Source organism: Trichogramma pretiosum, unplaced genomic scaffold (assembly GCF_000599845.2).
Source record: "Trichogramma pretiosum strain Unisexual culture from Peru unplaced genomic scaffold, Tpre_2.0 scaffold35, whole genome shotgun sequence".
NCBI lineage: Eukaryota > Metazoa > Arthropoda > Insecta > Hymenoptera > Trichogrammatidae > Trichogramma > Trichogramma pretiosum.
The window spans coordinates 1,381,375-1,394,965 of NW_019640943.1; the positions used below are offsets into that span (position 1 = coordinate 1,381,375).

At 42.9% G+C, this 13,591-nt stretch overlaps 1 protein-coding gene across 9 annotated transcripts in view; it reads left to right on the top strand.

Annotated features, from left to right (window-relative positions):
• Positions 1–13,591, top strand: part of LOC106653407 (synaptotagmin-7) — a 165,407-nt gene that overhangs the window by 106,420 nt on the left and 45,396 nt on the right. For 4 of the 9 annotated variants that reach the window (XM_014372827.2, XM_023457990.1, XM_014372828.2 and 1 more), the window contains exon 1: positions 482–2,082. The exons of 4 other annotated variants lie outside the window; for them this stretch is intronic. In XM_014372827.2, the coding sequence (XP_014228313.1) occupies positions 1,985–2,082 (98 nt within the window). In that variant the 5' untranslated portion in view covers positions 482–1,984. Of the gene's footprint in view, positions 1–481; positions 2,083–13,591 lie in introns of those variants that run through there. One more of the 9 variants, XM_014372829.2, reaches the window with a different exon arrangement.

Below are 13,591 nucleotides of genomic sequence, written 5' to 3' on the forward strand. Positions count from 1 at the left end.
CGATGATCGCAAAAGAAAGTGGCAAAGCGAGAGTCGTATTAGCAGAAGCAGCAGCAGCAGCGGGACGACAACTACTACGACGACGCCGTCGAAGATGATGATTGTCAAGCTTCTCCTGCCCTCGTAGTGCTATACATCACTGCTATATACGTATATATATAATAATAATAAAACAAAAAAAAAAGATATACGTAACACACGGAAGAAGAACAAGAGGAAGAACAAAAAAGTAACTGCGAGAACGAGGAGACGGCAAGAGTTTTCTATCGAAGGCTCCATCTCTCGTTCCGTGTCTCTCGCTCTCTCTATATGTATACGTATATATCGCAATAACCCGAAGAAAAAATAAACTGTCTGTTTTCTTCTGTCTGTCTCTTCTCGCTTCTCGCTCTGCCCTTTTCTCGCTCGCTCGTAAAAAAATAAGAAGGAAGGAAGAACGGAAAGAAGCAAAAAAAGAATAAGGAAAAAGGAAGATACACACGTACACGCCTCGAGAGTGTCTTTTTTTGCTCGCCTTTGTATATATAAATGTGTGTGACAGTGGGTGCGCGTGTGTGTGGACGTCGTTAGAAAGAAGAATTTATAACAAACACACATACGGTGCACATCGTCGTGGTGGGCCTCGTCGCAAGAACACACACACACACCTATATATACAGACGACGTGCGTTGCAACGACGTTGTTGTGATTATTTAATATTGCGCCAAGTTGGGGAATATTATTGTCTAGTGTAAATTAAATTGTAACGTTATTATATACGATAATATATTATACATTTGTCGAATCGTTAAAAGAAGAAAGAGAGAGCGAATTTTCAACAAAAGGGATTTCAACAAAAAATTTAAGATTCGTTCGTCGTTGATATATGCTGCTGCGTAATAACAATTTTTGATCATCGTTGTATACCACTTTATTGAATATAAAAAAGAAAAAAAATTCATAGAAAAAAAACCACCGAGACAACATTGTACCGGATTTACGCCACAGTATATAACGAAAAGAGAAAAAAAATTATAGAGGGAAAAAAAATTATAAAAGGTCTATAGAGCATATCCATTGATACGCATTTGTTGTATTATTAAGTACTTTAGAAGTTGATCACATTGTATATCGTAAGCGAGGGGTAACAAAGCATAGAGTTTCCAAAGGCCTACATATAATTGATCATACCAGGTTGAAAAATTACACACTTTGTTTTTATAATATATAATTATAAATAAATAAATAATAATAATAAAGCAAGAAGGAGAAATAAAAGTGGAACACAGTTGCACGTGTAAATTTTAAGAATAAACTCCTAAGAAGTATAATTACATGTACGTGTGCTATAGACGTAAAGACGAAGAAACATCGCTCAACCATTGAACAACGATTCTAACAAAAGTGAAAAAAAAATATTATAATAATAACGTATAGAAAATATAATAGACGAAGATAAACGCCGTTGCTTCTATATAAATATTATATAGCAAGTTTACGATATAAATAATTAAAAATACGGCTTTTTACCTGCTTTTATTTCTTGTAAAGAAAATAAAAAAAGACGACGAACAACAACCGAAAAACCGAAGCAAAAAATATAAAACATTTGATATACACACAAGTAGGAAGAAAAAAACGTAGAATTATAAATTATTACGATATATACAACATCGCCAACGTGCTTTCCAAAAAACAAGAAGAAAATATATAAATAAACAAGACACAAAGATGACGCCGACTGCGATCGCTGAAAGATGATTGCGATAAAAAAATCGAGCCGAATCATGAAAAAGTGTTCGCCAACGTCAAGAGGCACTTAAATTCGTGATAATAAAAAAAACGAGGAAATACGAAGAAAAAGAAGAAGACGACGACGCAGAAGAAAAATCCTTCCAGTCGCGAAGGATAATTTCACCGATAAAGTAAGCGGTCAAAGCGAGGCGCCGCATCAGCAACACAGACAGACGCACACACACACGCTCGCAAGCGAAGAAAAAAGCCATGGACGTCGCGGCGTCGTCGGCCTCGGCCGTGCTCGACGGCCTCAAGAATAATCGCATCAGCAAGCTCGCGCTGTCGAAATTTTTGTCACAAAGCCTGTAAGTACAAATCTCGATCTCATTGATTATGCTTTTTCGATTACTATTATTATTCATAGAATATAAATATTTTATAGCGAGCACAAATTTTATCAAACTTTTTTTTTATTATTATTATTACTTCCTGATTTCTTTCCTATAAAAATTACGTTTTGCTGCGAATGTCAGCTGCGGGAAGGGGGTGTTAAGGGGGGGATTAAATAAAGAACTCGTCTTTTCTCATTAAGAGTACGAAGCGTCATGTGTACAATGAGAGAGACGCGCGCAACGAGGGCCGCGCGATGCGATGGTAACTCATTTATAGCTTCCATGAATAATTAATAGCTTATTTCAGTTTACTCCTCTTCCTGCCCACTGCACCGCCACGTCGTTGCCGTCACCGCGGCTGCCGCTTCTGCTACTGCATACAGTGTGTACGTGTGTGTGTGTGTCTCAACTTCTTTTGGTTGCTACCGCGTGGATGAAATATTCATTCGCAAGTCGGTCATCGGAAAGACGAGAAAACAAACTTAAAAAAAAATTATCCTTACGCTTCCTTGAGTCTTATCTTTTTCTTTTCATTTATTTTATTTTTTATTTTTTTTTTTCCTAACTGCAGTGTGCACAGGCGGCAATGATGTACATGGGGTAGACGTAGAAGAAGGTGTGCGCATAGGCTGGGAGATATATAGAGAAGCGGAGTAGCGAGGGCAAATGAAATTTCATCACGGAGTGGGTTTTCCTTTTCCGATGGGCCACAATTAAGGTTAAGTAGACACTACACAGCAGTGGCAGCGGTACTGGCAGCGGTGGCAGCGGCGGTGGTGGTGGTTAATATACGCGAAACTTACCAGATATACGTACGCGACGCGTGGCATTTATTTTTTTTTCTTCCCCAACATAGACGCAGATGTATTATATATACTGCAAACGTTAATGCATATAAAATCCAACAACTTTATGATTATATCTCGTCGAAGGATAATTAGCGCGAGTTTTCGAAGCGATTTAACATCCTTCGGGGGGCGGGGGCGCAGGGCGAGAGATGGGCAACTTTTAATCGGAAGCCCGATTGTGTCAAGCCAAAGCGTCGCGTATATAAAATGTCTCTGGCAGTAATTACTTCCATCGATACAGATATATTATTATATTATGTGAGCGCGCGAATCGAAACGGGCGCCGCATGGAGCGGAGAGAAATTATCTTAAACTTCGACGCTGTATGTGTGTGTGGGTGAGTGTGGGTGTGTGCGTGTGTATGACGATGCTCGTAACTTAAATAAGGGATCATAGAGCTATTATGACTTGCATAAAATTCATTCATCATCTCTAACCCGCGCGCGCTCGTCGTGACGCTATATCCCGATCTTCTCATTTCTCTCTCTCTCTCTCTCTCTCTCTCTCTCTCTTGCGAGTATTAAGGGCGGGGACCAAAACTTGTACCTATTAAGTTTATGCGATATTCTTGGGGCGCGCTATTATTTGCATCCCTCTGACCCGTGAGTGACATTATAATTAATCAATCGAGATTTAAGCGAGGCGAACTTTTCCCGCGACGCAAGGATCGACGATATTCAATTGCGGACGAAATCAAAAAAAAAGAAAAAAAAAAAGGAAGAAGCTCTGGAAAATGTAACGCTCGCGCGACGGAGAGCGGAGCGTACTTGGCATTCCTTCGCCGCAGCTTCTTGTAGCCGCAAATATATAGGCTTTAACCTTCGCGAAATTCTCTCATATTCATTATGCGCATTCGAATAATCTTCATCTTCGCGCTTCGAGTTCCTTTTAAATGGTATGTATCTTATTGATATTTTTTTCCTTGTTCTTTTCGCGTTTCGAGACTTTTTTTTTCTCCATTGTGCAATATCGCGTTTATTGAAAAAAACAATGCTAGCGAGCGCGCTCGGCTTGACGCCCTTCTTCTTGCTCGTTGTTGTTGTTTTTTTTAATCTTCACGCTCTCCCGCGCGACAATCGGAAGAATAATTTTTCACGACAAAGCAAAACATTTTTCCATCGAGTACGACGGCTATGTATACTCTGATTACAACTTCGATTTGCGAACGCTGCGTTATTGAAAAAAAAAAAGAATCGACTCGCGGCTTTATTCAGAAAAAAATAATTGCATTCGTGGATATACGTACGTATGCCGTACATTCGTATAAACTCTCGACGAGTTAGAAATGGTCTAAGCGATTTTCCGCAGCGTTTAAACGTGTGCGTATGTGTGCCGACCGGATCTTCCCCGGGGAAATTGAAATAAGATGAAAAATAACGGAGCTGGCCGAGAAAAGGGCTAGCTCGCGCGCGGCCTGCTTATCGCGCAATGGGCATTCGTGCCTTTGGAATTACGCAATGCTATTGTGTGTGTGTATATTATAAATACGAGGAGAAAAAAAAGTATACAGGAGCAAAAAAGAAAAAGAGAACGAGAAAAATGCTCGGGTTGTTATACTCCGCGGGGCTGGAGGTAAATTGGCGTAATCGACGGTGTGGTGGTAGCGGCAGCAGCAGCAGTAGCAAAAAAAAAAGAAAGAAAAGAAGTCAGTTACCCCGGTGGGAAATTTAATTACGTTACGTCAGGTTTCGCGGTCTGTGCGCCTGCAGTGGTAGTTATAGTGCAGTACGCTGCTGCCGCTGCAGTGCTACTCCCGCGGAACACGCACACGCCAAACACGCGCGCGAGATATGAAAAGCTTGATTGGATTGATTATTTACATATACTCTCGGTGCTGCTGCTGCGGGATGTACACGACTTTTCGTTTTGCTGCGCGACTTTTTAACGATGATTCATCGATCTCGCCTATAACTTTTTTGTTTCTGTCGTTGGTACTCTTTTTTTTCGTACGCTTTTCGATGACGATCGTCGCCTATAGCGGGTGCTGTGCCGGAATTTTTTGCTCTCTCCCAACAATGTATACGTGTAGTGGTGCCTCGAGTTGTATAAAAAAGTTGCTCTCTCTCTTTTGCAAAATATTCGTAATCAACGGGCCATACCATGCATGGGAGAGAGAGGCAGTACACACATAGGTACACTAGGATATATAGCTAGAGGCGGTAGTAGCGCTGCGCTGCGCTCTCGCGTAAAGTTTCATTAAAAGTTCAAAATTAAATAACTTTCATATTGCCCCGTGCGTTACATGCGGCCAGAGTCCCACACGTGCGCGGGCAAATATAAGCTTTCATCAATTTTCTCTTAATGCATAAACTGGGTTAAAATATCCTTTTAAATAGTCGCGCGTTTAAATACGGGGGAGGTGGACTGGACACTGGCGACCATCGTCATTGAATACCTGCAACGTTGGCGTGCTCCATACGCGTATTTTTATGAGAGTAGGTATAATTCCGTCGCGGTTATAAATTCATGCCGACCGATTCATTGTCACCGTTGTCAAATTCACATTTCTCTCTCGGACACGCGACGACGACGATGTGTTTTTGTACCCTCGTAAATGGGATCCTGAATATTTATTAAAATCTTTCCCCGTACCTCTCGACGAGATCCTTCTTTTAAAAAATATACTCCACCTTCCCCCGAAAAAAAGAAAATAACCATTTGATGAATTTTTTATTACATAAAAATTTCAAAAGTTACCTCTCTCTCTCTCGAGTTTTTTACGTCGCCATTAAGAGCCGAAGAGAGAGGTCGCGCAATTTTTACGGAATAAAATTCTTATGCCACTACTATACCGAAGGTTCGATCCCAAAAAATGCGTCCGCGTCCATTTATGCCCGTATTTTTTTCTCGAAAAACGTCGCAAAAAAAAACTTTTATTACCCGTACTCCGCGCGTTTTTCCGAAAGGGCGCCGCGACGCGCTGCACAAAGAGCGTCGTCGGTGGTAAATTTCGATGCTTGAAATACGGCCGGCATAAAAGTACCCGAAGTAGAAATATCTCGATTTCTTCATCGCTTTTTAACAACTTCGTGTGTCTGTGTGTGTATAGTAAAACGTTTTGCCTTCTAATACCCACTACGTAGCCCGTGTGCCTCGAGTTAATCGCCCATCCACCCAAACTTTCACGATATTAAATGTGCAAGCTGTACACACGGGAGAGCTACTACTACCACCAACGCGATCAGCCAATCGAGTCAAAAAGTTCGTCGGATCGAACGTTAATCGGCGGGCATGCACACACACACATTATACAGGCAGGTTATAGGCACTTATGTACATATAAACGCCGCCGCCGCCGCCGCCGCGTGGGAATCCGTCGCGCGCGCAGTATTATTTATGCTTTTATTGTTCTACCCTCTAAGCGTCCCCTCGCTTTTTCGGGCGTTTTATTGCCCTGGCCTCGTATCGCGTTTAAGTACCGAAGCGAGCGGTTAATGCGGTTTTCCTCTTCTTTTTTTTTACTTTTTATTCGGGACTGGATTATACTACTACAAAGTCGAGCAGCTTTGCGTATTCTTAATTTTATAGACCTCCCCCGCGTGCGGTAATACAGCCGCGGGCGTGTACAACAGCAGCTCGTATTAACGGATCGTAATGTTGCTCATTTGTCATTTAACGTCGGCGGCTGCAATTTCGGGGGCGGCGGCTGCGGCAATTGTTTGTGAAACGCGCAGACACGTGTGCCGCTATCGCATCCAACTATATATACAAAGCCTCGCCTCTCGCTCTACCCAAATAAAAAGAGAGAAAGAAAGAGAGAGAAAAGTCTCTGTCTCGCTCGCGACTCGGTAAACATTCGAGTGCCCATCCAATTATATCCAGCGGTATAATAACCTCGTACAAAAGAACTTTTCCACCTAAAAAAAATTTTTTTTTCCAGTTCAGCGCCGGCAGCGGCACTAGCGCAAAACTTTCTTCTCTCCTTCTTCTTCTTCTTTCTCTCTTTTTTTTTTGCCCGTCGCGGGCCAATATTCGCCGCTCGACTCCTTCTTCCACCCTTTTTTTTTTATTAAGTTTTATCTCGTGTACGGTTCGTCTCCTTCGCTGTAATGCAAGCAATAAATTGCATATTTTTGTGCATCGATAAGGCGATTGCGTTTATACACAATGTTAAATAGGGATCGAATCTACACGAGAGAGCAGAAATCGGCCCTACAACGTACACACATAGATTTATTACGTAAGGAACTCAGCGGGGAGTTGCTAATAGCTTCTATTAATAAGCCTCCCGTGCAGGTGAATACACACACACACGCACGCACGTACCTATACGTATTATATTATATGCGCGCGAACGGGTCAAAGTTCATCGCACGAATAATAATTAATTAATATCTTCATTAATGCGCGCGCCTTTGGGCTGTGCACCGAGCGCAAAAGAGAGGCGCATATTGTTATAGCTCCGCAGCAGCAGCAGCAAATAGAGGATAGAGAATCTTCTTCCTTCCTTCCTTATACGCGCAAAGTCGATAAATTTCTTAACAAAGCTGCTGCTGCCGTCGAGCTCCGAACATCGTCTCCTCCGCGTCGTCGTCTCGGGGTCGAGTTTAGTTAAATAAAGTCACGAGCGCGGGCGCGCGGTATATATCGAAAAATCGTATAATCCTTTTGATTAATTATTAAATATGTTTAATGCTCTCGAGACCCGGGGTGGTGGAGGTGGACGAGCTAATGCTCCAGTTCCACTTAGAAATATAACGCGTTATTATTATCGCGATAATTAAGCATGTTTTTTTAATGAGACGGTATGAATTATGCAAAAGAGAGGAGAGCTGCTCTCTCGAGGAGTGGCGCGCGCGCGCGCGCGGGTCAAGTCTGTAATAACAACTAAAACAAAAAAAAACATTATAAAGTTTGATAATTAATTGTCGAAAAAAGAAACGATGATAAAACTTTGGGGCCGCGAGCGAGTAGTGCATATAATCGTGTAAATATTCATCAACAATAAACGAGCGCTGTAAATCTTCGGCTCGCTCGAGTCCGTTTCAGTGTAATACACAAAACTTGTTTTCTAGAAAATTATAACGAATTAGTCGTATTTTTGCGACTTAAAAAAAAAGAAAGAGGAAAAGACGAAAATGTCTCTCTTCCAGACGCGCGGCCGCGTGTCTTTTAAGAGCCTAGCCCCAAGAAAGTTTCTCTATCCTCTTCTTGAGGGTGGCAAAACTTGGGGAAATAATCCTTCATACTTTATTTATCGTACACGTGTTATATACATCACGCCTCGTAGTCAGTAAAAACGTGTTAACTAAAAGTATACTTTATGTAGCATTCGAGGTGCTATATACACAAAACCTTTTACCGCGCGCGCGCCTGAAAATGTCGATATTACTACCGCTACAAACACATATACAAGTTTGTTAACAATTTAACAAATTCCTCAACTTATATGAAACTTTCGACCCCTTTCTTTATCGCGTATTACGAGGCCTCTGTATATACAGCTGCGCTCGGGTAAATTTTTTTCATTCTTTAATTTTTTTCCCTGTTCTTTTTTGCCGCTGCGCGTGAAAGTTTTTGCTCGCGCGCCTTTTACTTTCGGTATTGGTCTTCGAACGCGCGCGCGCGCCTTACACTTCTTTCTTGGAAAAATAATCTTTTCGCAAAGCTTACTTTGGGGGTTGGTTGGACGAAAAAAAAATAATATCCTTTTCATATTTTCTCGTTCAACGGAGCGCGCATCGATGCTACTAATTTTATTTTCTTAAAAAAAAAAAAAAAAAAAAAAAGGAGGAACGGACCGTGAAAAGATCGATCGCATTGAAAAATTACATCGTCCCGCGCGCGTCCGAGATAATACGCGATTGGTTTTTTTCTTCTTGCTTTTCGAAATAAAAAGAGAAAGAGAAAAAAAAGTCATCCCACGAGTTCCATATCGTATGTATTTGAACGAGAGGCGTGGCTCCACAACTCTCACTCTTTCTTTCTTCTTCGTTCTCCTTGGGCCATTATATCGTCTGACGGACTCGGCCTTATACTACTTAAAACCCAGCGTATCTCGTTTACCCGCGTTATTATTTTCATTCTCGCGCGGGCGCGAGTATTTGTTATACTGTACGAAGCGCGACGAAAAAAACCCTCGCCTCGAACGTGTTCCCTTTCAAAATGAGTAACGAAAAAAAAAAAAAAAACAAGTCATCTGGTAATTATTAGTACTTACGATCCATAATCCCTTCTTGCGCCAGTCACAATAGCTCTATTTATAGATCCTTGAAGCGAAGTAGAAAAAAAACGAAGAAAGGAAATGAAAGGAGAAACGACGACTGAAAGCTCGCGCGGCCCGGGCGAAAAACGGCTCGCAATTAAAGTGTAAACGCGCTTAGCCAGTAAATAAAACAAAAAGAGCAATGCACATTTATACGTTCCTCTTGGAAATGCTAAAATATACGTGTACGGTATTGTCTGTGTTTTTAATACGTGTGTACGTGTAATAATCGTCGTCACCTCCCGCATGTGTGTATGCGTTTGTGTGAGCGCGGATATTCCAAGAGTGAAAAATTATTTGCGCGACCTCCTAACTAAATCATAAAACGAAGTGTGCTCGGAAGCGTGTATACTCGGGCCGGGCCGCGAGCTGCTCTCTCTCTAACAACGTGTGTGGCGTTATATGTGTGTACGAACGATTGAAAAATTTTCTGCCAGTCGAGCATAGGCGATGATGCATTATCCGTGTGTGCGCGAGTACGTGTGTGTATATGCGCGCTCATCGATTAAAATTTATCGAGCCGAATGCCGCCGCCTCCCGCAGCACACACACACACACACTCACATACAAAGACGTATAACCTCCCGTTGCACACGTATACGTATGCAAAATAGACTCCGCGACTGTGTAACACGTATAAGTGTTTTAACGGGAGTTTTCGCGCGCTTTCGAAGCGCCGTAAAGAAGAGTCACATCGGGCGCGCGAGAGCTACCTATCTACTCTACTGTACTACGCGTACACGAGCTTGACGAATTCGTGGCCTTTGTGCGTCTCGTTTTAATGGCAGCGCGTGCTCGCGATCAAAACTCGCTGTCACTGATCGTGTACTATACGATGTACGCGGCTGGTTGTGCTCTATACACACGTGGTTTTATTATCCGCGAGATATCGAGCTTTATTATAGACAGTATAAGACGAGTTTACCCTTATAGCCGCGAGAAATCGAAGAGTCGAAGAGAACGACGGGGTGTGGGTGGGTGGAGGGAGATTATGTGCAGTATATAAACTCGACGACGACGACGTCGCGATGACTCGTACGATTCGCACACGAGACCTTGTGCGCCAATGTGCCAATGTGGGATTGTATCTATGTATATCGTGTGTGTGTATGCTGCATATTCCGTCGCGCGATAGAGTTCATGATGGCGAAAGGTAAAAGACATTAAACACGAGGTTTTGTGAAAGAGGGAGGACAAGACGGGGACAGCAGCGGCAGAAGCAGTAGCTTTTAGTCAAAATATTGCCTTTCGCTCGAAATATTTATCTTGCTCGAATATTATAACCGTATATAACGTGCGTGCGTGTGTATATAGAACAAATATTTGCCACCTTAGCCCACCCCGTGGACGCGCGTAAATATTTGATCCTCTTTATATATTGCGGATTTTGATGAAGCACTCGTGGTGACGTATATTTCTTATTTTTCTTTTTTTTCACATCGAACGAACGGACAGAAGTAAAATCGTATAAATAATAGAAACAGCGAATCGCGTTGATGACGTTATCTTAGATTTGGTGTTTGTATTATTAAAGGATTACCGGTTCATCGCGCGGAGGGATCACTACTGCTCGTTTAGATATTATATAAACAATGGATGGTGTCTAACGGGTCCGTACCATTAAGCATTAACGGCCATTATCCACTCGCATAACTATAATAACGTGTGGTTCGCGTAAAAAAAAAAAAAAAAAAAATTCGTCCGTCGTACCGCGGATGTAACACAATACAACGGTCGTGTAGAGAAACGAACGATTGCATCATCGCACGCATCACGAATTACGCGGACGTCTGTTATATTTGTGTATATATTAAAACACGTTGGCCGCGCGCGAGCGAGCAAAAGTGCAAAATTAATTGACGTGTCGTAGCTTGTCGATATTGATTTATTGCTCGCTGTACGTTGTGTACACCAGGCCACGACGAATTACACAACATGTATATACATTCGCGAGTTGCGAGCGTATGTGTGTGTGCAGCACATATCGCGACTGACTCGAGGATTCATATTTATAAATCAACAGTAAATCATACATATTATAAGCGTCGGGTATAGAGAGAGAGCGAGGGATAAAGTATATAAATCTAAATTAATCGATACACCGAGACCTAGTTTGTGCGGGATGACACTTTTTTCGTCGTCGTCGTCGTCGTCGTCAATGTCTACGTGTACTGCGTGTCAGTCGAGGCGGCGGGCGAATAATTATACAGACGCGCGCGATCGACGGTGTGAAATATTAGAAGCCAAATCGTGCGACGCGCGAGTTGCGTAAGATAATCACGCGTCAATTCCACGGCGGGCGCGCGAAAACTTTGCATTATATACGTATATAATTCCCCATTCGACGCGCGGTAGTAGTATACTTGGCGGGCAAATATTATATCGAGCGTATTAAGCGCGGGTATGTATAATCCACCATTACCGTCGCGATTCAAACGTACCCATCCCCTCGTCGCGTCGACTTTTGTCTCCGCAGCCATAATGTATTATAATGCGTTATATATTCGGCGCGAGCATCATGACGCGTGCGTGCGTGCGTGCGACGCGAACATCGAAGTTTCGAATGTATATACGTCAAATGTATGGCAGACAGCGCCCTTTTAGGTATGCGCGAAGAGTAGCGAGACGAATGCCGTGTACGCTTGAGCTGCCGCTGCTGCTGTCCTGCCGCCGCTTCGCATCGGGAATGATAATACGCATCCGCCTGCATAGGTGCACCCCCGCGTTGTATATATAGCGGCGCGCGACGTAATTTCACGCTCAAATATCGATAATATAAAGCTGTATCTACGCGTGGACGCGAGTCGTGTGTACACATATTAATACGCGCGAATGTGTATAAGCAGTAGTTGCGTGAATATGCGGGCGTGTGATTTTGCATTGAGTCGTTGCAGTGCTAAGTATATGATTCATCGAAGTACGACGTGTGGAGTTTGGCTAAAAAAGAAAAAAAAAACGGTGAATTACGCGTCGCGTTTTGTGCTGCGGTGTCGACGACGACGGCAGCTGCCACACTGCCGCTGCTGCGGTGGCGACGGCGGTGGCACACAAAATATGGAAATTGGAAAACATCATACGGGCGACGGAACAGTGCAGCACACTGTATAAAGTGCCTACAGAGTCAATGTGCGTCGTCCTCGAGCTGCAAAAGCGTCTGCGTGTGTGTGTGTGAGTGTGTATTCCATCAACGCCGCGCGCGCGCGCGATTCGCACCGCGCGTCGCTTTGTTTTACGAGCGTATAACTGCATCTGCCAGCGCGGAGCGTACCGAGCATCTTTTCACCTCGTATATATGCACGCGCGTCCGTGTTTTATTGTTTCCCAAATGCTAAAACTGCCCTCCCGACAAAGAGAGAGAGAGGGCTAGGCCACACGCGCGTGCTCGTTATTATCTATGTAAAATGCGGGGGATTTTTTTCTCGCGAATTTTTTCACTCTCCGTCCCTTTTTTGTGTTTTTATACGCTTTGAAAAGTGCCTGGCGAATGGAGAATATGAATATTTATATGTATACATTTAAATCGAGGCCTATAACGTGCGTGCGGATTTATTTTGTGTGTGTGTGTGTGTGTGTACGTTACCTACTATATTTACAAGGAATTGGAACAAATGAAGCTTTGTGCGAAATCCGTCCTTCTCTTTGTTTAATGGAATAAAAAAAAATATATATACATATAACACGGCTTTTGCATATTACGCGAGACGCAGTAACAATGTAGCCGGCTGAATTTTTCATAAATGGCTTTTATTATTGTCACTGCTTGCGCGCTCGCAGGCGAAGGTTGTCGAAGCCTTTTTTTAAACAACAACGCGCAATTTTTTTTTCTTTTTTTTGTATTGGGCACGTCTCTCTCACGAGCAGTATATCTATGTAACGCGGCGAGTTTGCATACCGCTTACAATGAAATTCCATTTCATTTCCGATCGACGAAATATGAACGCGGATGATCCGTAAAATAAAAATGAGGGGGAAGTAAAAAGTATCTAGAGAGAGAGAGGGAAAAGCGGTCGTCTCAGTGCGGCGGGCGCATATACTTAAATAATTCAGAGATTTAAAAAAAAAACGTTCGCCAGGAGTAATGGATAGAATCTTTTGCCTTATGTGTCGCATTTGTATACACGCGTCGCTGCTGCCACTGCTACTTTCCTATGCTCGACGCGTGCGCTAGTTTTTCCTTTTTACTGTTACCGTTTTTTTTCTCTCTCTCTCCTTTCCTATACACAAGCGTATATGTATGTACTTGCGGTCGAGCTTGCGCTATTTAGCTTCGGTATACGCGCGTGTGTGTATATGTGTGCTGTGTTGAGCTTTGATCGACACGAGACTGGCTCCTGCTTTCTCTCTCTCTCTCTGAGCCTCTTAACCCCGAGGAAATGTAGGTTTAACTCGCATATTAAATGCACGCGCACGCGGCACAGCAGCGGCGTTG